Source organism: Oreochromis niloticus, linkage group LG12 (genome assembly GCF_001858045.2).
Source record: "Oreochromis niloticus isolate F11D_XX linkage group LG12, O_niloticus_UMD_NMBU, whole genome shotgun sequence".
NCBI lineage: Eukaryota > Metazoa > Chordata > Actinopteri > Cichliformes > Cichlidae > Oreochromis > Oreochromis niloticus.
In genome coordinates, this window is record NC_031977.2 from 28,614,897 (window position 1) to 28,639,653 (window position 24,757).

The following is a 24,757-nucleotide window of genomic DNA, read 5'->3' on the forward strand; positions in this document are numbered from 1 at the left end:
AATCCGGGTGTCCCCTTTTTTATATCACTTTTTAAGTATCAGGTTTGTACTACGGGAACTCTTTAGCTTAAACTATATATCTATATCTATCTATCTATTTATCTATATAGTTCCTGTAGTACAAACCTGATACTGTCGAGTTTGATTGTTTGTTAAACACTGATACATGTCGCATATACATGGCCAATAAACGCAATTCTGATATTAAAAAAGGGGGCATCCGGACTTGAACCGGAGACCTCTTGATCTGCAGTCAAATGCTCTACCACTGAGCTATACCCCCTGGAGTCCCTGTCAACCGCTGCTACTGTAGAGAGTCATTAAGAGGCACACACTATAGAGTTCAAATCTGGTTCAAATCCAGACCCCCTCCTTTAGAAGACTGCCTAGATGACAAAATCACACTCTGCAGATTCATTAATCTAATAGCATTGAGGTCTCTCTATAAAAGAGTAAAAGTAAATCCTTCCTGCCAGTCAACCTGTAAAAACATCTCTGAAAGGCAGATAAAATTCTTAATGTCAGCTGTTGTCCAACAATGTTCCAGCGTGCTAACACTGGCCAAAGAAGCAGGATATGCTGAGGCTTTATTTTGACAATAAGGATATGATGATATGTAAGCAGGTGATCTGCTCCTCTCACACTTTTTAGCATTTATTTTTTGGTCTAAATTCTGACCTGTGCTTGCTTTTGTTTTGCGTACATTTCAGCATCAAAAAGACAGTAAAGGAAATTCAAGCAGTTAAAACCCAATATATAAAACCCATTCCATTAACTTTATTTGTATGACCGCAGATTGTTTTCACACTAATAAATTACTCAGCTTTTATCTGCTTTTCATTTGAGCTTGAGTGTTGAGATGAAATATCAGAATGCATTAGAAAACAAGCCCAGAGCGCCACAACTGAAAGATGAGACCTCAAGTTCCGCACTGTGTGCAGTCATACACAGGGGGGATAGCTCAGTGGAAGAGCACTGCAGATTAGATTGTCTCCGGTTCAAATCCAGATGCCTTGTTGTCTGTGTTACTGTTTAACAAACAATCAGAATCGACGGTATCAGGTTTGTACTACGGGAACTCTTTAGCTTAAACTATATATCTATATCTATTTATCTATATAGTTCCTGTAGTACAAACCTGATACTGTCGAGTTTGATTGTTTGTTAAACACTGATACATGTCGCATATACATGGCCAATAAACGCAATTCTGATATAAAAAAAAGGGGGCATCCGGACTTGAACCGGAGACCTCTTGATCTGCAGTCAAATGCTCTACCACTGAGCTATACCCCCTGGAGTCCCTGCCAGCCACTGCTATTGTAGAGAGTCATTAAGAGGCACACACTATAGAGTTCAAATCTGGTTCAAATCCAGACCCCCTCCTTTAGAAGACTGCCAGATGACAAAATCACACTCTGCCGATTCATTAATCTAATAGCATTGAGGTCTCTCTATAAAAGAGTAAAAGTAAATCCTTCCTGCCAGTCAACCTGTAAAAACATCTCTGAAAGGCAGATAAAATTCTTAATGTCAGCTGTTGTCCAAAGGAGGAGGACATGCAGAGGCTTTATTGTCATCAGCATAACTTTGTGCTGAACATTGGGGGGGGGTCAAGTTCTCTGTCTAAATAAATAAAATCAACAGCCTATTTATGCAGGATAATTCATAATTTTATTGGGGGGGTTATATTGGTTGGGTCTGATTACTGGGGGGGGGTGTCATAACCCCTCTGGAAATTACGCCCCTGTTTATTGTGACAATAAGGATATGATGATATGTAAGCAGGTGATCTGCTCCTCTCACACTTTTTAGCATTTATTTTTTGGTCTAAATTCTGACCTGTGCTTGCTTTTGTTTTGCGTACATTTCAGCATCAAAAAGACAGTAAAAGTATTAAAGAGAGTGCAGAGGAAATTCAAGCAGTTAAAACCCAATATATAAAACCCATTCCATTAACGTTTATTATGTTTTCACACTAATAAATTGCTCAGGTTTTACCTGCTTTTCACTTGAGCTTGAGTGTTGAGATGAAATATCAGAATGCATTAGAAAACAAGCCCAGAGCGCCACAACTGAAAGATGAGACCTCAAGTTCCGCACTGTGTGCAGTCATACACAGGGGGGATAGCTCAGTGGAAGAGCACTGCAGATTAGATTGTCTCCGGTTCAAATCCAGATGCCTCGTTGTATGTGTTACTGTTTAACAAACAATCAGAATCGACAGTATAAGGTTTGTACTACAGGAGTACGTTAGATTGAAAAAAACTGAATAGGGGGTATAGCTCAGGGGTAGAGCATTTGGCTGCAGATCAAGAGGTCTCTGGTTCAAGTCCGGATGCCCCCTGTGTTAAATGCATGCTGCACTCTATTTACTACTCTATTTATTTGGAGGCTGTTAGGCATTTACCATCTGACAGCAATACCTGTACAGAGTGAGTGAACTGATGAAGTAGCACTGGTGGCCCAGAAAGTCTTGTACAGAAAGAAAACTCCAGGAAACGAAAATGCAGTTAAAATGTATGCCCTCGTCAACATTTTGAAAAGCTCTTCAGTACTCTGGAATGGAGTTGTTGTTGGGTCGATTCTAGCCGCGGGCCTTATGATTGACACCCCTCTTACAGAGCGTTAATGTGGTTATATTCATGATGATATGAGAGAAACAGTATTAACAGACCCAAACTGCTCCCGGTGTACCACAGGTACATAAGTGAGAGGATGTTTATGACAGTGAAAGTATGTCTGTTTGTGTGTAGGCCAATTTCCCATGATTGAACTCCTCTTAGTATCAATAAAGTCTACATAAATGGCAAGATCCCCAGATATACTAATGTAAATGTTTTACTCTCACCAGCCTGGATATCGAGATTAAATTCCAGTGCGCATGACTTAACTTATTAGACTGCTCGTCGGAACTTTTAAAGCTTCTGTCATCTCAGTCCCATTCAACTGATTACCGAACAAGCGTCTCTTTGTGCCGAAAGCTGCATCAGCGTGAGTGTGAGGGGGTGGGGTTGGAGGTGGTGATGCTGCTGGTGCAGCTGGTGCTGCTGAAGGACGCGGCTTGCGGTGGAGCTGTCTGGGATGTGTTGACACGCATTTCTGCTCCCATCTCCTTGATTAACCCGGCAGCCTGGATGGTTTCGAGCCGCAGAGGAGAGGAAGAGGAATGAGCGCGGACCGAGCAGCGGCATCCTTATCATGCAGCCGCAGAAAATCACCACCCGTCCATTTTACGCGATTATATGAGCCGATGAGCGCCACTTTATGTGTGCTTTTCAGACGGGCGGCAGCGCTGTGCAGACCCGGGAATAACAACGCAGGCCAACACCTCGCTGCAGCTACATACAAGGAATGAAAACGATCCCAAGATGGTCCGCATCGCCAAGGCCCTGGGTTTGGTTATTCTGTGCGTCGCCGTGCTCATTTTATCCCTCATCAGCTACGTGTCTCTGAGAAAAGACAGCCTCTTCTCCTCCTCTAAATACTACATGGGAGGCCCGAGGATTATGTTTCATGCAGGCTTTCGGTGAGTGAGAATTTTTTTCATCACAATGAGGATGGATGATCAGATGCAGAATTGGGTTGATGTAAACAGTGTGGCCTTTTGTGCACGACTCCAGACTTCATACTTTACCTTCTATATACTTGCTGTCTAGGTTCAAACTTTAAGTGGAGCCTCAGCTCCCAATCATAATGCCATTCATGCAGTACCTTGCAACTAATGTTAATTAATTAATGGAGTATGCTGTTTCCAAATGTAATCAATCCTTTTCACATTTGCAAACCTCAATTTAATTGAATAAACATTACAACGTTACTTTCAAAAGCAACCCAATTAATTGGATGACCTATTATACTGTCTAAGTAGTGTCTAAGAATGAATAATTTAGAGTGATTGATCAGAGATTTCAATCTAATCCACCCGTTTTTAAGGCGGACTCTTTAGTTATCAAACCCAGGCAAAGACTCAGTCTGTCATGGTCCCGACACTTCTGACCCCGTGTTTTGAGTTTTGTGAGTTTTGACATTCTATATTAGGTTCATTTGTATTCTTAAGATCCCTAGGTCGTCTGTTCAGTATAGTTGATTAGATTTCCCCTTATGTGTTTGCCCTTTGTCTCCCTTTGTGTGTTTGTGTTTATTTAATTGTGAATTATTGTGCCCCTTTTCCCTTGTGTTTTATTCCATCATGTTTATCGTGTTTCCCCAGCCCGTTATGTCAGTGCTCTCCCCGTGCTCTCTCTCCCCCCTCCTCTCTGCGTCTCTGTGTCCTTTCTGTGTTACGTTTAAGGTCCGCGTCTTGGGTCAGTATTGTCAGTTCCGTGTCCTCCCTGTCTTGTTATGTGTAATTGTCATCAGCTGTGCTCCCCGTGTGTTCCCACGTCCCTCATTACCTTCTGTGTATTTATGTCAGAATCTCCCTCTGTTCCTTGTCGCGCCGTCCCTCATGCTGTGTGATCCCTTGTGTGCCTCTCTGTGAAGTTTAGTTTATATTTTCCCAGTCTAGTTTAGTTTTGCATCTTTCCCTTGAGCCAGTAAATAAAGCTGTATTTTGAGTTCATCCCCGTGTGTTGCGAGTCCTGCATTTTGGGTCCAATCTCCTGCCTGCACACAGAGATTCATGACACAGTCAATAACGGAGTGGAAGAATCATTTGTGGGAAAGATGATAAGATGAGAAACATGCACAACATTATTTCAGTTCACCAAATCATCAAGCACTTAAAGTATCAATATTCAGTACAGACACTAGAAAATCACACGAAACAAACTGATAATATAGTTGTTTCATATAAAAGTTTCCTAATTCATATAATACAAACTCTCCCTTTATTATGCAGACTCAGCACAGAGCATCATCTACCCCAATTTCAAGAGTGGAGAACAGATTTGTAGTCCGTCACATCAATGTAGTGGCAGCCATCCTGTTTGAGCCACGTTTAGAGTAAATGCTTTAAAATGTTACCATTCATATCAATATGCTCTGTTTAGAATGCCCACTGGCCTTTTTTAAGTGTGCTACTGGAAAGCACAACAGCCTCCATGAAATACATGAAAAACTGCTTTATGAAAAATAACTTTTGTTTTTCCAGCTACCTTGAGTATTTGCTCCCTCCTTTTTCCTTCTCTTGTACGATCTCTCTGTCCTCCCCCTCGCTCTCCATCCTCCTCACTTAACTAGAAACTGGAAAATGACAAAAATATAAGATTATAATAATTATTATAAGAGCAAGTGGGGGATTCACAGTGGACAAAAAGACAACACACTGCTTAGTTATGTGAATGTGGGTAAAACAGAAGCTACAGCTTTATAATTTTGGGTGAATTTAAATGTTACGGTGAATGAAAGACAAACTGATCCATATCAGTTTATAGCAATATTCAAACTGAATACAGGCTGCTGCAGGACATAAACAGGTAAGATCCTTTTGACTTGCAGTCACCTGGATCTGGAGCTGTGCTGTAAGCAAACACTAAAGCCCAATTTAATCAGAATAGGAATCGAAATTTTTAACTAAAATAATAATGCACATCAGTTTTATAAATCATGGCAATGTTTTGTTGTATTTCAGTTAAAGTGTGTTTTAATTCTACATCACTGATTTGTGTCATGAAATTATCTCTTCGTGTTCTTTCTGCTGCAGCAACAAAAGTCTTATTATTCTTAACAAGCGATGAGCCACGCCTGTGTGTGAGCGCTCTGTAGCATCATGACATCAACAACACTGGACATAAAACCTGTTTTCATTCTTTCCTGTACTGTTGTCAATAGAAAAGTTAGAAAATTAAACATCAGAAGATAATTCCAGAAAATAATAATAAAATACGCTACAATTAATACTATTAACAGTTTTTAGGGGCTCTCTACAAAAAAAACAAAGAAAAAAACCAAAACCCAAACCACTAAGGGGTCTAAACTCATTTATGCATCCTTTAAATCAAACAGTGAGCTGTCCAAGGTGCTGGACCTGTTGACCATATACTACGTATACAGAAAGATAACTCAAGGTAACTTACATGAAGGGCATGGAAATGTATTTAGTGTGATTTCCACGTGTACAGCCTAATGCCAAGACATAAAACAGCATCTTTACTGTAAACCAGGGGTGTTAAACATGTGACCTCGGGGCCAGTAGACCAAAGGACCTGCTGGATTTGCAAAGTATAAAAACTGTAGCAAAGAATTTAGTAACTAAGCTTTTTTTAAAAAGCAAGCAAACAAACAAACAAACCATAATCCAGTTCTTTTCCTTTTGACAAGGTCCTGGTGTTACATAAGAGCAAAACATTAGTAAGTGTTCTTTTGGATTTAGGCATGCTGATGTTATTTAGGACAGCGACTTTCAGCTGTGATCTGGAAAAAATAGTGCACATGTAATGGTAGTGGAAAGACTGAGCCACACTAAAAAAAAAAGCTTTAGACATGTCAGGCTGCTCATCATCTGTTGATATAAAGCTCAATGTATTTAATACTTTAATATTAATGCATCAAAGCAGTTCTGAATGAATGGCTTAAGTAGGTTGAGAGTACTTCTGTCATCACAACTATATATCGTGTGTAACTGTATGTAAACTAACAAAAAAATGCTCTTCCTACCACAGCTAAAACATACACTTTGGCAGCTCCAAAGTTGTTGTCTTCAGTAAAGTATGAATAAGACCCTATAGTTATAAACATCTAAATCCTTTATTAATAGAAAACTAGTTCCCAAGTCTTAACATGAATCCAGGTTTTAACTAGAAAAATATCTAAATCTTTTCATTTTTTCCACTCTCTTCTTTAAAGAGAAAAAAACAAACAAACAGTTGAATCATTTGAACATTTTTAGCTGTAATTATTCTAAACATGAAAGTCTTTTGAGAGGCTAATATGAAAAGCAGACTGACCAAAGTGTGCCAGGAGCAGATCTGATTGGATCTTTCTAAACAGCAGGCAGTATAGCTGCTGCTGTTATAGCATGATGACTCAGCTTCCAATGTTTTGTGGACATTAATTTCAGGTCTCAGTTCGCCATGAATTTCCTGGACCCCTCCTTCATCCCCTTAACTAATGCCCTAAACGAAGAGCTCCAAGGAAAACCGTCCAAATGGAAGTTCAACAAGACAGCTTTTTATCAGCAGAGGTAAAAGATTTGACTCCTAAATGAATTCTCCTTTTCTTCTTTGTGAAACTTGAGTATTTTCTGATCTGGTCTAGAAATCAGACAGCATAAAACATCCTTCCTCTTCATTTTGTCTTCTGTTTGCCAACATTCAAAACCAAAAAGTAAATTGTTTGTGTGTTTAATTTTGTATATTTATTATGTGTCAATGTTTCTACAGACTTATGATTAAATGATCACCAGCGGAAAAAAGGGAAATACACCAGTAAACATAAAAAAGAGCCTATAAATATATGTGCCTGTAGCATGTGCTGTAAATAAAAAACGGACGTAGCTGCTGTGATTGGTTTTGGACTTTTTCTAACATCTTTTTTTTCAGGAAAGATATCTTCAACTACATCGACATTCCCAACAACTTTTCCCTTACGAAGAACAGCGTGCGCGTTGGCCAGCTGATGCACTTTGACTACTCCAGCCACAAGTATGTTTTCTCCATCAGTAACAACTTCAAATCCCTGCTTCCTGACACCTCTCCCATCCTCAATAAGCACTACAGCATGTGTGCTGTGGTGGGAAACAGCGGCATTCTCACCGGCAGCCACTGTGGCCCTGAAATTGACCAAGCCGATTTTGTCTTCCGCTGCAACTTTGCCCCCACCGACATCTACTCCAAGGACGTAGGCAAGAAGACCAACTTGACCACCTTTAACCCCAGCATCCTGGAGAGGTATTACAATAACCTGCTGACCATTCAAGACAGAAATAATTTCTTCCTCAACCTAAAGAAACTGGAGGGAGCCATCCTGTGGATCCCTGCCTTCTTCCTTCATACCTCAGCTACAGTAACTCGGACCTTGGTGGATTTCTTTGTGGAACACAAGGGACAGCTGAAGATTGAGCTGGCCTGGCCAGGAAATATCATGCACGACGTGAACAAGTAAGATCTGATTCATAATTTGCTGTTTTCTTCGCCTGGTAACTGTTGAGCTTTGCAGGGATGGAGGATTTTTTAGGCAAACCTGGAAACCAGTGTGATTTTTCCATAGACTTTTTAATTATCACAGAAAATGAAACATTTCTGCAGAAAATAATTTTTTATTATGCTTAATAATCTTCAGAATTCACAATTTACTGCAACCTTTATAAAGACTATCATGCTACTGTACAGCACTACTGTTCTGTAAGTCTATAAACAAATGACAGTAGACTACAGACCTATCATAGGTCTGTGGTTTTACATTTTATACTATGGTACACAACGTTAAAATAGCTAAAGCTTCTGTTAACCAAAAACCTTATTTCCTTATTTCAAACATGCAATCACACATCCATTGAAAAATCCCAGGTCAACCAGTCATGCAAAATCCTCAATCAGTTCTGGGTTCCTGCAGCTCTTTATATTCACATTCCTTGTCACCCAGTTTCTGCTCTCCACCTGTTGCTCAGAGAAATGTTTATCGGTTAGGTGTAGAAATGCTTTCTAACTTTATTGACAAAATAAAACAGGCTGCTTTTATTGGCAGCCAAAAAGCCTAAAAACAACTTAAATCCATGAAGAAACATCTCAAAATGAGAAAATAACATAAATCCCAAACACAGAAATCTAGTAGAGAAAACAGAGGGTTCGCAAAAACTATAATCTTACTAACACCAAAAGGAAAGACAGCAACTAAATACACACTAGAAGGGAAGGGACACTAACAAAGCTGGGAAAAGAACTGAGGAAGGCAGTAAAAACACACACACACACAGACAACCACCTGAGGATATGACCTTCAAAATAAAACAAGAAATAAGTGAAGGAGGGACCAGGACAAAACTCACGCAGACAGAGAAGTGCACACAGGAACACAGGATGCACATGCAAAAGGAAAAAACAGGATAACAATAACTGGAATGCTAATGACGTAATAGCTCATACGACTCATGATCCATCACAATTGACAGGTTATTGTAATATGTGAAGTACAGAACCTATAAGTTTGGTTGTTATTGTTTGGCTGTATCACACAAACTGTATTACATTAAAATGTGACCAATACTCTGAGAGCAAGTACGGTAAGTGATTCTTTGAAAATGCAAAAATGCCCATTTTCACGTGACGTTGAGCACATTTAAGGAGACCCATTCGTCAATCATTGTGCAATCTCAAAAAAACCTGCGTGGTAATCTTGGAGGAGTAATAATTATTATGAACTATGAATGGACAGATGGAAAGACACCTGGCCGTGGTCCTTTGGCCAGATGAGCTAAAAATCCAAGAATTATTGGATGTCGTGTTAATATGCAACAAGAAAAACTGAACCACAGGCAGTACAAAGACCAATTTAATCCACCGCTAATATGAAAGCATTGATATGACAGCACCGACTGATGTAAATGTGGGAATACTGTGGGAGTATTTCTGAAACCCTGGTGTCACCAACATGGTAGTTTTATTTAAAGTGTGGCAAACACTAAAACCATGACCACACAGTTAGGCCTATAATTAGTTGGTGAATGACTGGTTTAGTTACATCAATACTTTTGTTAAACCGTTTGATTTAAAACTGAAAATCTGCACCTCCATCACATCTTGACTATTTGATTTAAAATTGTGGTGGTGAACAGACACAAAATCACAAAAATTGTATCACCGTCCAAACATGTATGTGCATACATGTACGTTACATGATAAAATCTTGACCAGACAACATAAAGTTACAGTCAATATGTGATCTATTTGTTTTCTTCTCAGATACTGGAAGACTAAAAACCTCTCTCCCAAGCGTCTCAGCACTGGGATCCTCATGTACACTCTGGCCTCAGCCATATGCGACGAGATCCACCTCTACGGCTTCTGGCCCTTTGGCTGGGACCCCAACACGGGCAAGGATCTACCGTACCACTACTACGACAAGAAAGGGACCAAATTCACCACTAAGTGGCAGGAAACCCACCAGCTGCCCAGCGAGTTCAAGCTGCTCTACAAGCTGCACAGGGAAGGCGTGATCAAACTCAGCTTGACGCACTGCTCTTAGACATTCGACGAGTCCGGGATGGTTTAAGACGTGACTCCAGAGACCATTATTGACATACATTAGCTCAGTTCAAACTTCTGTTGTGACACATGATAAGCATGATAAGTGTTTAGGCAGTTTATGGTCATCCCGCAAACACACACTTGTGTCACGTTGTAATTTTACATGAAGATGTCAGGCTCACTCGAGCTGCAGATCCCAGCGTTGTTATTCATTCAACATGTTGTGTTCAGCACCACAGTTAGGGGCTTTCATGCAGCTCAGTTGCTTCCATTATTCTCCTTTGCATGACTGCTGGCTAAATAGTTTGAGCCAAACAGACGTCTATTTTAACTGGAGTCCACGGGAGATTCAGCTGTGGGAACGCAGTAAATTTCCACTTCTGCTTGAAACAGATTGATTAATCACCTTTACAACAGTATACCAATTCTGTACACTGAAATCACTGCCTAATCTCAGGGAAGGAGTTAGATCAGTGTTTTTTGTAATCAGATTCAATGCCTCCAGAGAGGTGCGGTTCCTGTTTTCAGGCCTTTCCCCCCACGAGGTGTCAGACAATCTGCACTGCTCTAGAAGATGGTATTTGTTTACAAGATTGTACTCTATATAAATATATGTGTGTCTTTTATTCTCTTTAGACAGCCTGACTGTCCACTTCAAAATTTTTTGGAATAATAATCAACATTCCAACAATAAGCCATAAATTCATGGAGAGATGATAGTTTTGTGATCATTAGATCAGAACTGCAGAACGTGTTACCGGCCTTCATTACGTAGGTGTTGAGAAAATGAGACATTTCCAAAATCTACCAACAAGACTATGAGGATAATTTTCCATCAGTAACAATGAAAATACATGTAATGTAAACTTACTTGATTTAGGATCAAATTTAGCCAAGTAATTTCTGATAAGAGATCATCATGTTTTGTTATCATCATGTATAAAAGAACCGATGTTTACAACTAAAATATTATCAAAATATATGACAGACTGGAGCAACAGCTCCATCTTTTTGTAAATCCATGATTAAATCCCAAATTTCTCATTCGTGGGATAATAAAGGTTTATTCTATTGTATTACCAAGTTTGAATATCGTACCTAAGCTAGGTTTAAACTTAGCTTACTAAATTGGGACCTCAGGAAGCCACTGGTCAAACCCAAGACATAGTAATCCCTGACCTAACCACTCTAAAACTGTCAATCTTTCACACATAGTTTAAAAATATTTTGACCCGTGCAGATACAAGATGCTATTTTGTGAGTTTTAAAAGATCTGCTAACCAAAATTTATTATCCATCAGAAGAGCCAAGCTATTTATTTCTCCCATGTTAGCACTCTTAATCAAACCTAAGTTATTAGCTAAAAATATTTATTTCACAGTTAAAGGCACCAGTGTTGCCAGATTGGGTTTCCACACAGTTTTAAGCTTAATCTTGATGGTTAAAATTATGTTGGACAGGTGAACAAAATTTAGGCTGTTTTGGGATCCTTTGTGATGATTTAAAAAATATGCATTTTAAATTATAGTTCACAATAAAACCCAAGAGTGTATGTATTTTACCTCATCAGAAATTGTCATGGCGGACAGTCCGCGAAATACTAAGACTTTCTGTTCCAGTTCCTGCTATGTTATGTCAGATATCAGTGAGAAGATGCTGCCACAGTGGGTTAAATGTATACATATATAAACTACAGAAAGGAGTGGGAGGGTGAGGTGAAGCATCTAAATCAAAGCTTATATGAAAAATAGTCAGTCATGCTGTTTTTAAATAAACAGTCTGAAATATTTAAAAGTATAAATGTACCTACTATATAAGTGGGTAGAGTGCGCTGAATCGACTATGGTTATGTGCAAAATGGAGCACAGATGTGCATGTATTGTTACTTTGGTTGGTTTTAAGTGATACGTGATATTGTTTGTGGTCCTGAAGTTGACAACAAGTGTTTGCCTGCAAACTGACAGGAAGAATAGTAAAAGAGACTTCTTCTTCTTCTCTCCCTCACACTCTCTTGCTTGCGTTTGTGTGTTGATATAAGGATTTCTTTTGGGAGCCATTGGGCACCAGTGTGCATTGCTCTTGAATGTGGTGCAGTGCAGTGGTGGATTGCTACTTACTCCCAGAGTATTGGTGAGATTTTAGTGAAACAAGATTAATTAGCCCTGTTCAGGAGCCTCGCTGACTTCTCAGTGGATAAATGAGTACTTGGTAAATACTTCAGAGGGTTACCTACACCAGCGGTTCCCAACCCCCAGGCCACAGACCGGTCTGCGAGTCGTTTGGTACCGGGCCGCGAGAGTTGAGGCTCGAGTGTGATTTATGGAATTTATGGTTTTCAGGGTTTTTATTGGTTTTATCGTTAACTCGGTTTCCCTGGGTCTTTCCCCGTGTGTTATGAATAAATCTTCTTTTTTTTTTTGGTACCAGTACTGGTTTTATTTTGTTGTATTTATCCGCGACACCTGAAAGGCCGGACCGTGAAAATATTGTCGGACATAAACCAGTCCATGGCGCAAAAAAGGTTGGGTGACCGCTGACCTACACAACCAAATGCCTGAAGTGTTCACTAGCAACCAGCCAACTGCTACAAAAGAATGCTCGGTGAGGAAGTTGTATGTCTACCTTAGCTGTACCAAGAATTGAACTCTTGAGATTAAGAATCTCTTTTGCGAGGGTGTCCTAGGCCAACATAGAAAGCATTGACCTCGCAACCCTGTGGAAATATGTGAAAATGTTGGTTGTTTCCAAACAGAAAAACCCCAAATCATCATTAGTAAAGACTTTATTATTGAGCTGTAACATATCTTCTAAATCTGAAAGGTTTTGTGGTTAGCAAACTGTTAGTTTGGTTAGCTTAGAGTTGTGCATAGTTGATTGTGCTAGCCTACTTAATGCTGTTTAGTGGAATGTAGTTTTGCTTTTACATGATATAATTTCAGATCTGAGAGAGTCTAAGTGGGTTATGATATTTATTATTTACTAACAACATATTTATGCAATATGCTTCAATAAATATGCTTAAATTCTCACTTAGTAAACACAAGCTTGGTTTAAACATACAAACAAATGTCAAAAAACATTTTTGACCAGGGGCTACCAGACTCGGACCACCTTGTGATGTAAATCATGGCTCAAGTGTGGCTTAAAACATCAGGAAATAGAACTTTTAAAAATAATAACCAATCTTGAGGTTTCCCACTATGTCCAAAATACCCTGCCGACGATTGAACGTCACTATTTATTAGACAGCTTTTGTTGACTGAAGAAATGTTCTTTATTCCTACCGTAACTGTATCAAATTCAGTATTCGTGATGCAAGATAAAATGAATGAATGTTATATGGCTTATTGCATCTTGTACAAACAGCATGAAACATTTAAGTGGTAATGCATGTGAGGCACTAACAGATCTTTTAGGCTAGTTTTATACAACCTTTTTGAAGGGTAAAATTTAGTCATTTGCTATTGTTTGTATTCCTGGTGGTGTATTCCTTAAGAATATCACTGGTGTCTTTGTATGAGAGCTGTTTGAAGGCTAAAAAAGAACGCTGTATTCCACATGGGACCAAACTTCTACAGATCAACTTAAAAATGAACAAGCTTTATTTTTTATAACTGTAGATAGTCCTGGGGTCTTAAACAGTCCACCTTATCGTGCCAGACTGAAACAGACTGGTGGATATGGGGCTGAGGAAGACTGGACCCAAACAATAAAAGCTGGCCACATGACCATCCCATGACTCTGCAACATGTGCTCCTTGTTGCAAATTCCAGCTTAGGCTGAGGTTTAACACACAGAGAAATGCAGTCATGCACATTTACCATATGTAGCGTCTGTTCTTTCGTCTTGTTCAAATGAACTAATTCAAATCGTTAACTTGTGTGTCTAACTTTTAAATCACAGTGCAGTCACGACATGAAAAGCAACAACCATGAAACTGCACATCTTGTAAAAAGGCAGCCAAATTTTAGGACTTTGATTGTTATAGATGTGTAAGAATAATTTAAGCAGTCCCTTCACTGAATGTTTTGTAGGTACACCAAAGACCATGTGCTTAAAGTAGAAATAATGGAAACTGATTTGAGAAAGCTCTATGACAACTAATGGCAGTAGACAATATAAAAAAATGAAAGTGGCAGTCCTGCAAACCTCCACTGATTTGTAAAGTCTGAATATGAAGCCTCAAGCTGAGTGTTTTCGCGGTGACCACCTTGTTGTTTTGAAACTGTCTGTGGCAAGTGAGGGCTGGATCTGGCTGAGAAACTAAGGAGATGTATGCTCATTGGCTAACGACTTGCAATATCCTGATCATGATTTACAAAACTAACCTGAATGTACCTATTAAGTTGATTAAGTAATGATAAAAATGTATATAGAGGTCACAGACTGAAGGAGCGAAGGGTGTTTTTCTAGATTTCTATGTAATAGGACAGGAAATCTTTTTGCAACCAAGGGAGTCGCCCCCTGCTGGATGCAAAAATACAAGTTTGAGGCACTTTGGCTTCAGAATGCTGGGGTGGTCCCACAAACATTTGAGGTTTTTAGGGCTGACACTTGCCTAATGGCCACTGTTTTGCAGAGATTTCCCCAATTAAGTAAATTCATAGAATTTTGTTTGTAAAGCTATGAATGCTATGAAATGTCCAGTGGTATACGGCTGGGCATTTCCTCATCTAAGAAAATTTCTCGTAACATTAAAAATCAGTGTGCAGAATGTGTGTAAAATATACTGATGCCAAGAAACTCTGTGATGATTGTATTCCAGTCAGAGTAATATATATTTTTTGTGCATTACAGTATGTTTAAATGACCAGACAGTGACGTGCATTACCTAAACATTAAATGTGTTTATTCCAAATTGAGCACTATACAGGATTTGTTCTTTAACAACCCTTTAACATTTCTGTACTTGTGTTCGATCTGCATGGCGATTTTGTTCCATTATGCTGCTTATGTACATGTTGTATAAAAATCATAAATCATGTAAGTGGCTGTACTATCCTGGTTGTTCTATCAACAGCAATCATCCAAGTAAGAAACCATGTCCTACAGTAAATGTTTTTTGATTATATTCCATGATAAATATACATTATGTGCCTGCATATTCCTTCCATCAATGCCTCAACGTGTCAAATAAAATAGTATTTTTCTCTGGTATGACCCATTTGGAGATGAAAATCTTTTTTTTTTTTAAAGTAAACTAACAATAATTACAGACATGTAAAATGAAATTGAAAATAAATATATTTGCACACACAAACATCTTATTCTTTTTGAAATAGTGGCTACACATAAAGTCACATATACTTTACATGTAGAGACATTTTTATTGTCCCCTAATTTCAGCTTCTTGCATTTTTACTACTCTTCCATGCAAGATTCCACCAGTTGCAAGATGCTTAAATGCTCAAAGGTTTTATTGCATAGACTATTTCACACTGTTGTTAACCCTCCAACTGTTTCTGGGTGGATTTGCAGTGGTGCTTAGGACACACATAGACTGTATGTAAGTGGCTATAGTGAAGTCCTCTTGTAAAGCCCCACACTGGGTATTTTCACCATTGCTATTACACCTTTTTAAAACTACACCTTACAAGCCCAGCGTTGGATCTGACTACAATGGGATTTACAGTTTTTAAATCAAAAACCTTTTATTACAAATATTACATTTTAACATATGAACTTCAGGATGTGTTTAATATAACTGGAAACTGTCACCAACCCATAAATTAATCAAGAAAATGTTTATTGAGAGCCAAGGGCCTTTCCCCCAAAAAACTTCTTTGGAACTGGAAGTCTGTTGGAATTGTTAGTCTGTATTGGCATTCAGAGCCAGAGGCTATGTCCATCTTTTATATACAGTTAGTGGCTTTGGATAATTTTAACTTCCACTTTTAGACAACTTTCCTCACATTATCTGTGACTGAGTGGAATCATTGACTACCAGCTGCCTGAGGCAGCAAAGCAACTCCAGACCAGAAAATTTCCAACACCATGCATCACACTTAGTATGACTTTCCTCTGGAAACCACCCTTTGGTCTTCTCTTTCCTAGATTTTGTATGCCCAGTAGGTAGAGTGGTTGCCCCATGATTGGAAGGTCGGGGGTTCGACTCCACAGAGCGGCTACCCTGAGGTACCCCCGAGCAAGGTACCGTCCCTACGCACTGCTCCCCAGGCGCTGCATTGGTGGCTGCCCACTGCTTCACTGGGTGAATGGGTTAAATACAGAGGAGTAATTTCCCTACGGGGAGTAACCCATACACACACACACACACACACACACACACACAGTTATCTGCACATACTATGACTGAGTTTTGAGGACTATATTTGCCACTGGTATATGATTTACTTTACAGTGGAATGATTATTTCAAAGATTTCATAGGTTTCTGTAGGAAATCTGAGAGTTCTTCAGATACTGACACCACACAGTTCAATGACAAAAAGAACAACACACCCAAGATGTCAAACGTTTAAATAAGACAGACCACATGTTTAAATATCACTGCATAAAGTTCTTCAAAACACTAGTAACCCATCCACCTTATTTTACACTTAAAGAAAGATAAATGTATCAGTGTACTTACTTTTTTCATCTGTCTTGTATCTATCTATATTTTTAATCATTTATTTGAATGATGAAAATTACTCTGGGGCATTTGTTTGAACCCATATCTTTATCTGTGGTGTGTTTGTACAAACATGTCAAAAGAGCCAACATTTTACCTGTTCACAGTGCTGTGTAAGTCTTTATACCACTATTTTACTTGGAAAATGGGAATAAAGGCCAGGAATGTTTTTGAAATATGTCCAGACATATATGGAAATACAGTTTAAGAAGTAAAAATTGAGTTTTCAATCGTAAAGAGCTTGAAAGACACAGGTTTTCACTGGTTATTTGCTAAGTTGTCTGTTATGTGTAGACACAACCCTGGCTCATCTGTTGAGTTGCATATTTTACAGTTGAATGATTATAAGTCAGGCTAAAGTGGCTTAAAAAACATTCTTCTGAAAACGTGTTAAAAACAGCCAGTGTCCAAAGTAAAACCTTGAATAACCTTCAGAAAGTAAAGACCAACATTATAAGAAAGTTTGGCTCCTTGGATGCAAAATATAAAGAAATAAGGGGTTCAAGACTTCTACATAGTACTGCAGTTTTTTATAAGTGGACATACAGTTGTTTCATTTTGCAGTTTTCTTTTATGTTGTTTCTGACAATACAAAGTGTGTGAATAAATAACAATACAAGACAAATTTATACTGTAACAATAATAATGCTTTAAATGAAACTTTCTCAAGCTCTTCTCCGTTCATGTACAGTGTGGGCTTATATTTTGCTTGGTTTTAGGATCTCAAATGTCTCATTTCACAGGCAGTGTTGTAGATCTCGAGAAAATGGTAGGCTCTCAGAATGCAGTGATATATGGTGTAAAAGAGAAAAGAGGAGCTGGTGGTTGCAACATCAGCAGGCACACCTCCTCCTTACAGATGCCTCCTCCACTTCATGGCTGGAGACGGGACTCCCATTGGGTTCTGAGCCTTGGCCCCCGTATGTGCTCTGCTCCATCCTCTTCATCACCAAATCCAGCAGGGTGGTCACCGCCAGGTCCACATCAGCACCCGTCACTGCACTCGTCTCAAAGTAAGGGATGCTTAGGAGAATGTGGAACAAGAAAAAAAAAACCATGAGCTGATCTTAGAAATGATTAGCATCTAAAACTGCTTATTGTTTTACAATCCAAAATGAGTCTTTATGTAAAAGTTTTGTTTTTTTTACAGATCCAAGATCAGGGAAAACTGTTGTCCAGCACCATCTTATGGTGGCAGAATTAAAACTAGATTTCTGTCATCTTCAAGGAAAAGAGAAAATAATTTCTAATCTAAACTCATTAACTCAACATGAACCTGTGGAAAACACAAACTTGATCTTTGATGAAGAAGTCACAGTTACCAGATGAAGCTATATAAATATAAAATCATATTAAATTTTAAATTTAAAAGGATAGCACCAGAGTAGTGATAGCAAACAATTTTAATAAAGTGTCATTTTGTTTTGGTCTTGCTGATAATGTCTTTCTCAGCCATTAGGCTGAAAAAATATAATGATCCCACTGTCAGTTTGTATTTGTAGGTCATGCTGAAAAGCCCCTTTGGGCCCCAGCTTGGAAAATGGGGTCTCGTTCGGGATAATTCACACCTCTGGCTCAAATGAACTCATCAGTTCAGGCAACCACTTTCATCTATCCATAATAACGGATATTGTGCACAAATCAGCAAAAAGTCCAAAAGTTATCCTTCTCATCTGTCATTTATAAATCTGCAGGAAATCTAGTAGGACACACTGGATGTCTTTTTTATGTTGTACACTTGGCATTGCTACTAGAATCAGGTGATAATGTATGAAGGTCAAGAGAAATTTTTTTGAGAGATCTACTAAAATGGGAGAAGTTAAAATGAGTAAAAACAATTCATAAAATAATAATTTACCACAGAACAATAGCAACATAATGTTACAGTAACTTTATGTTTAATGTAGTAGAACGTCAGGCTTAATAAGTCTTCAGAATATAAAAAAATAAAACAGGACATAAGGTCAATAAAAGTCATACACAAAACTGTAAACTGTTGTCACATGAAGTTTGGTTATTAATTTAATACCATGGCAGTATTAATAAACAAACAAACAGCAGCCATATTTATGTTTGCACAGAGGAAAAAAACAAGAAAAAACAAGAATAAAAGTACATTATTATGTCTCTTTATGGGTACAGACATATTTATTAGGATTAATAGAGTGTTTGTGAGGCCTTACCCATATCTGTCTGCCAGATCTCTGGCTTGCCTGGCGTGAACACTTCTCATGTCTCTGACGTCTGCCTTGGTGCCCACCAACACCACATCTGGACTCTCACAGTACGCGTTGGCCTGCAGCTGACCTGAAACACAGAGGAAGTCACGTAAAGCCTCAGCAGACATGAGCAGAAACTCAGAATCAGTCGAGATTATTATCTGTGCAGCAACATAAAATTAAACATATTGATTGGAAGCAGAACAGGGGGTTCAGGGGAAACATACTCATCCAGTTTCTGACATTGAGGAAACTTTGCTGATTGGTCAAGTCAAACATCAACAGGAATCCCATGGCATCTCGGAAGAAAGCTGTGGTGAGGCTGCGGAATCTAAAAAAAAGCAGATTTTTTTAGAAAGCAGATGTCAAACCAACATGTGTAAGCACCTGCTGAATGGATTTAAATACAATACAACATTCACGGTCCCAAGAATCCTACTGGTGTTTGGGATTTCTGTAACTCCATCCCCAGCAGACCCACAAGGCTAAAATTGTTTTTTCTTAGCACAGACTGATATATATACAGATATAAAAGATGGAAGATGCTACTTGCATTGTTTCTAGGAGGTAACTACTCTGGTTCCAAGAAGAGAAAATAGCTTTCAGTTTGGTTTTTCAGTGACCTCAGCAAAGTTTATCCCATTTTATGGTCTTCATCACTAGTTTCAAGTCTTAGTGTAACATTAAGTAGGATGATAAAAGTGTGCTTTAGGCTGAGCCACTACCTTATGAGTGTGTGGCATCCTTGATAAAGTCTGTGGGATTTTGTACACATGGTGTCTGGTTTCATAAAGCTATGATGGAGAGGGCTCAAAGAAATAGGACTTCAGTAACAAGTGGGTGAAATCAGAGTGGCTACACTCAAGCAAGGACTTTATGCAGTCCTGAATACACCTTTAGTGCTTCTACAGGAAGGTAAGTAGCAGCAGGGGGCTGCTAATCAAATACACTTAATCAGCTGATCATCAGCAAGCGTGAGGACCTTTTTAAATGCAGAATCTATTGCATTTTGCTGGTCTGGAGCATCGAGGGATGCTTTAGTGCAATCCTACAATCTTTCTCAGATCAAACAACAAATTCAGACAAGTGCTACATCTCAGACTCTACAGGCCTCAGTTAGTATGCCAAAGCTTATGACAATACAATAAGCAAAAGACTGAACAAGTGTGGCTTATGTGGAAGAGTTGTTCTCTCTAAAAAGAACATGTCAGAACAAATGACAAGATGTCAGGTGTCCATAATGCACAATATGCTGTGTTTAGCTTGGAGAAAAACAAACACAGCATATCAAGGCAAACACCTTATACCACCTGTCAAGACTGTCGATGGAGGGGTGAAGATTTAAGGTTGTTTTGCAACCACAGGAACTGGGCACCTTGCAGTCATTTATCATCAATCATGAAATCCTCTGCATACCAAAGTATTGTGTGCCTGACAGCTAAAGTCTGGTTGAAACTGAATTATACAACAGAACAACAACAACAACAATAATAATAAAATAGGTGAAAAAGAATCAAGATGCTGCAATGGGCTAAAGTTCAGACAAATACAGGACATTATTTGAGTTGTGCATAAAGAAATGCCAGCAAACTTCAGCGCAGTATTGTAAAGAAGAGTGGCTCAAAACATAACAATGTGATAGGCTGATGCAATCATACAGAAAATGACTGAAGTAACTTCAAGTTATTGCTGCTACGGGTAGTTCTAGAAGACACTGAATCATGGGGTGTAATTAGTAGTTTACAGGATTGAAATCAGTTGAATGTCTCAATATTCTGGCTCACGTTTCCACAAGGACCTTAAATTGAAATATACATTTTTTCGAGACTCTCTGTATTTCCTGTAGTGTTGGCATCAGGCCAGAGAGAATTTGAAGTATTTATCTGATTTTAGCGCAAATCAGCATTTGCTTACATTTCACTGAGCTGCTTGAGTTAAGGATTTAAAATGTTTACACAGCAAACTTAAATATCCATAAACAGAAATTAAAAACACTCAGGACTGTAGTTCAGTTCAAAGTTCAAACAAACAAGGAAAAAGCCTACAATTTAAGTTTTTTTTAAAAGAAATAAGTTTTTGTTCAGTTCAGTTCAATTTTATTTACACAGTACCAAATCCCAACAACAGCTGCCTCATTATGCCTTTAAATAATACTGTATTTGTTACCATATCAGTGCTCAGGCAAACTCATAAACCTTTGTTTCTACACTTAACTGAGGAGGTTAACAATGCACACTTCAATAGGGCCTACTTATAGTTTGTGTTAGCAGAAAAATGTTTTGGTAATAGAATATAAGAGCATATAAACTCACTTTCAGATAATTTATTCTCAGGTTTTAATTTAATTTGTCACAAAATGATTATTTTATATTTTACATGACCACTGGGATTTCACCAAAGTAAGAAATGTTCAGTTTTGCTCAATTACAAAATTGACTTTTGGTCGTCTTTGATCTTATGGATGTAAGAAGAAAGCCAGACATAAAAAGTTATATAGATAGTTATATGGAAGTGGAAAAAATCTTATTTCCAGGCAAAATCCATTCCCGACATGAAATGGACTACATGCATGAGCATTATGAATGATGTGATGGGTTTAAACCACGTATGAGGAATTAATTATCATGCACAAAGATTTTTAAAATGATAAATAATGTTTTGATCCTCCACAAACACACTTATTTATGAAATATTAACTATTAATTATGAAACAAAGAAAAGTTTCATAATTACCTCTCTTGTCCTGCTGTGTCCCAGAGCTGAAGGTGAACTCTGAAGTTCTTCTCAGTTGCCCCATCTACACCTGTCCCTGTATAAACCTAAAGCAATGCACAGAGCCCAGTAATCAACCCAAAAAGTTCAAAATGCTCCACATCCAAACCAAATTACACATTTCTATTTTATGTTTTGTGTCATTTCTTTGTGATTAGCAGGAAGAGTGGACGGATGCAACACAGTTACACTCATGACAGGAATCAAGCAAAATAAATGATTTGATATAACAGGTCTATTTTATGGACAAAACTCAACATGGCCATAGCTGCACTGGCAACATAATACCACACTAATGTTTTTAGTTTCATGTCTTTTTTCTCTTGGCTACAGACTTGACTACAGAGATTTCCATATAACACAAAAACCTAGCATTTTGAGTATAATTGATTATATCAGGAAAAATACATTTAGGGTTGCTACTTCAGCTTTAAAACCATGGTTTTACTTACTAAGGATTTACAGGATTTAATTTTGTTCTTTGTTATATTTTTTCAAGAAGGAAGCATTAAACTTTTGGTTTATAATTCTCTATTTTGTTTTAATCATTTCCCTAAGACGAGTTTGGCAAACCCCCATTTAACTGGCCTTATTTTGGATTTTGTTCTGTGTATCAGTTATTCAGTCAGATTTTCTTCAATAGAGTGTTATTACCATGTAACTAACAACCTGAGTTATAACACATTTTTTTTCTAACAGACGATGAAGCGAAAAAATAATTTTACCCTCTATAGTCATACTTTTCTTTATTATTGTTTTAAGTAAGAAGAACACTCTCAGATCGAGATAGTTTTTCAGTCCAGTGAGTATTTGCAGATTTTTGTTTGTCTTTCTTTTTTGTCTCCGCTGATTTGAAAAACCAGGTTTTGGGGGATCTGTCTGAGAGATTCTACAGTTCTTGTAAAATTTAAAATAGTTTCAATAAATGAGCAATAAATAGAGCAACCCGAACGCCTCAACTTATTGTGACTTGCTGCAAGAAGTCAGTGAAACAAACAAACAAACAAAAAAATACAACATATGACTGTTAACATAAAGACAACAAAACTTTTTAAAATAACATTTGATACTAAAGATGCAGATTTCAGTGGTGGAGATAAATATTGGAGTGAGTCTGGGGATCATCCTTTCTAAAATATCTTTGTTTCTTTTATGTTTCCTACAATAAATGCCCACTAGAATGCTTTCTTGACTCTGGTGATCCCACATTAACCTGACAAATAATAATTTGTTGTGTACTCTATTAAAGGTTAATGGCCACTTATTTCTGTATCAAACATTATAAGCCAATTATTATAAAATACTTAAAAAGATAAATCTACCTGGCCTTACTGAGTTTTTGGAAATGTTTTTTTCCCTATAATTTAAATACCATTAACATGTACTCACCACTCTCTTTTCCCTGAAGTCGATGCCCACCGTGGTTGTGAATTTGCGGTTGAACTTGTTGTCAGTGTACCTGTAGAGGAAGGTGGTTTTTCCCACTCCCGAGTCCCCCAGAGCCAGCAGCTTGATCAGATAGTCATAGTCCCAGTTAGCCATTGTGCAGCTGAGTGCTGAACCTGCCACAGAGTTGAGCTCACAGTACAACGCTTTGCTGGTTTTCACATGTCCCAAACCATGAGAGTTGAGACACATGTGGGAAAATAACAACTTATAAGGTTAAATTCTTCAACCTAAGCTGCAGTTCTCAGTCTGAGGCTGTAGGACCATCACACAGGCTTAGCAGGACGTCATAACTCCCCACTCATTAGGCGCTGATCAGAGAAGGACTAGCACATGACTGGAGCTGGCTTCCACATGAGCAGTCAAATGCCTCTCCAGAGTTCTCTCTAACTTTGCTTAGCAAAACCCAGCTTGTTTGGCACACAGAACTCCTTTTATTGACCTAAAGAGCTATGGGCAGACAGCTCAACACTGCATGACGCTACTCTGTCATCGCAATGCTTTGCTTACACTGTCAGCTGGGGCTAGGTCAATAAAGGCAGGATGGGAAATCCCATTTAATGTTGCAAAATAGTTAAAAGTATTTTCCTTACTCCCTTATGTACTTAAAAAAAAGATATATTAAAAGAGATAATACCATATCTTATCAATCAAGTGAGAAGGATGCTGCTTAATTAACCCTCTAATGATTAACAAAAAGATTTACTAGATTAATACAAAACATTACTTTAGTAATTTTCTAAATAGTCCAAACACCAGTAATACACCCTCAGCACACACAAACCATTAAAACTAACAATAAAATCTTACCAGTCTACGTGGGGAAAATGAAAACATCCGTTCACAAGTCGCACCGCTTGTTCTTAATAACCACTATCATCATTCGATGGTACATTGCATAGCCTGAACCTTTCCCCTGTGTTACATGTGATCCAGGGAGGAGTTTATAACCAGCTGCTGCTGTGTTTACAGACCCTTGTGTTTTCCGCTGTTATTTATGAGGAAAAAGGGCTCTTTGAACACTGGATTGTCTGTGGATTTAAGTGGAAATGGTCCAACCAAAAAAACGGGCCTCACGTCTGGAGGCTCAGTGAAGTAATCCTGCTTCTAAAAGCAAAGCAGCCTGTAGACGTTTTTAAGTTTTATAAAAAGGTTTTATTTCTAAAAAGGAAAACTATGTCACTTATATGTGCTGTGGTACAAAAAAAAGAACTGAAATATACATCTGAGAACTTTAAACATCATTAATTAGCACTGCCAGGTTAATCAGTAAATCAATGTCGGAAGTGAGGCTTTCTGCTCATACTCAGCGCCCATTTTTAAGGGTATAGTTTAGTTATTCCATTATTGAGCTTAACTACTGATCATTGATGGAATCAGTTAATTTCCTCCTTTATTGCTGGGCAGTTTCTGTATCTTTTCTGTATAAACTTAAACAGTTAAAAGCAGGATTAAAAGCTTATTCACAGGCTGCATAAAGGTGTTTTAGCGCCCCTCCTTTTAAAGTCCTCCTTCCTTTATGTGATCTACCCTCTGATTGGCTGCCTCTCACAAAAAATG

General features: G+C 38.3%; 2 protein-coding genes and 3 non-coding genes across 6 annotated transcripts; 2 read left to right on the plus strand and 3 right to left on the minus strand.

Annotated features, from left to right (window-relative positions):
* Positions 1–211: 211 nt before the first annotated feature.
* Positions 212–283, minus strand: trnac-gca (transfer RNA cysteine (anticodon GCA)). The gene has a single exon. It is a non-coding gene; the product is annotated as a tRNA-Cys (tRNA).
* A 941-nt stretch (positions 284–1,224) lies between these two features.
* trnac-gca (transfer RNA cysteine (anticodon GCA)) lies at positions 1,225–1,296 on the minus strand. Its single transcript has one exon. It is a non-coding gene; the product is annotated as a tRNA-Cys (tRNA).
* Positions 1,297–2,275: 979 nt separating this feature from the next.
* On the plus strand, positions 2,276–2,347 carry trnac-gca (transfer RNA cysteine (anticodon GCA)). The gene has a single exon. It is a non-coding gene; the product is annotated as a tRNA-Cys (tRNA).
* Positions 2,348–2,952: 605 nt separating this feature from the next.
* On the plus strand, positions 2,953–11,912 carry LOC100693561 (sia-alpha-2,3-Gal-beta-1,4-GlcNAc-R:alpha 2,8-sialyltransferase). Its single transcript, XM_003455295.5, has 4 exons — positions 2,953–3,529; positions 7,004–7,126; positions 7,485–8,042; positions 9,843–11,912. The coding sequence occupies exons 1-4, from the start codon at positions 3,372–3,374 to the stop codon at positions 10,123–10,125; spliced, it is 1,122 nt and encodes a 373-aa protein (XP_003455343.1). The 5' UTR covers positions 2,953–3,371; the 3' UTR covers positions 10,126–11,912.
* Positions 11,913–15,185: 3,273 nt separating this feature from the next.
* On the minus strand, positions 15,186–24,419 carry LOC100706684 (ras-related protein Rab-27B). 2 transcript variants are annotated; one of them, XM_003455259.5, is made up of 6 exons: positions 24,008–24,419; positions 23,141–23,313; positions 21,713–21,798; positions 19,207–19,310; positions 18,944–19,067; positions 15,186–17,783 (listed from the first exon to the last, which is right to left on the minus strand). In XM_003455259.5, the coding sequence occupies exons 2-6, from the start codon at positions 23,291–23,293 to the stop codon at positions 17,594–17,596; spliced, it is 657 nt and encodes a 218-aa protein (XP_003455307.2). In that variant the 5' UTR covers positions 23,294–23,313; positions 24,008–24,419; the 3' UTR covers positions 15,186–17,593. The 2 variants fall into 2 exon arrangements, with proteins under 2 accessions (XP_003455307.2, XP_013133066.1); XM_013277612.3 differs by having other exon boundaries at positions 23,141–24,419.
* Between the last annotated feature and the right edge of the window lie 338 nt (positions 24,420–24,757).

Bases quoted from the DNA above. Each gene is read 5' to 3' on its own strand.
- LOC100706684 (XM_013277612.3), bottom strand. From the start codon at position 23,389: ATGTGTCTCAACTCTCATGGTTTGGGACATGTGAAAACCAGCAAAGCG. The intron at 19,311-21,712 runs GTAATTATGAAA...GCTTTTTTTTAG, and splicing joins GACACAGCAGGACAAGAGAG to ATTCCGCAGCCTCACCACAG. The intron at 19,068-19,206 runs GTATGTTTCCCC...TCTGTGTTTCAG, and splicing joins CAATGTCAGAAACTGGATGA to GTCAGCTGCAGGCCAACGCG.
- LOC100693561 (XM_003455295.5), top strand. From the start codon at position 3,372: ATGGTCCGCATCGCCAAGGCCCTGGGTTTGGTTATTCTGTGCGTCGCC. The intron at 7,127-7,484 runs GTAAAAGATTTG...CTTTTTTTTCAG, and splicing joins ACAGCTTTTTATCAGCAGAG to GAAAGATATCTTCAACTACA. The intron at 8,043-9,842 runs GTAAGATCTGAT...TTTTCTTCTCAG, and splicing joins ATCATGCACGACGTGAACAA to ATACTGGAAGACTAAAAACC.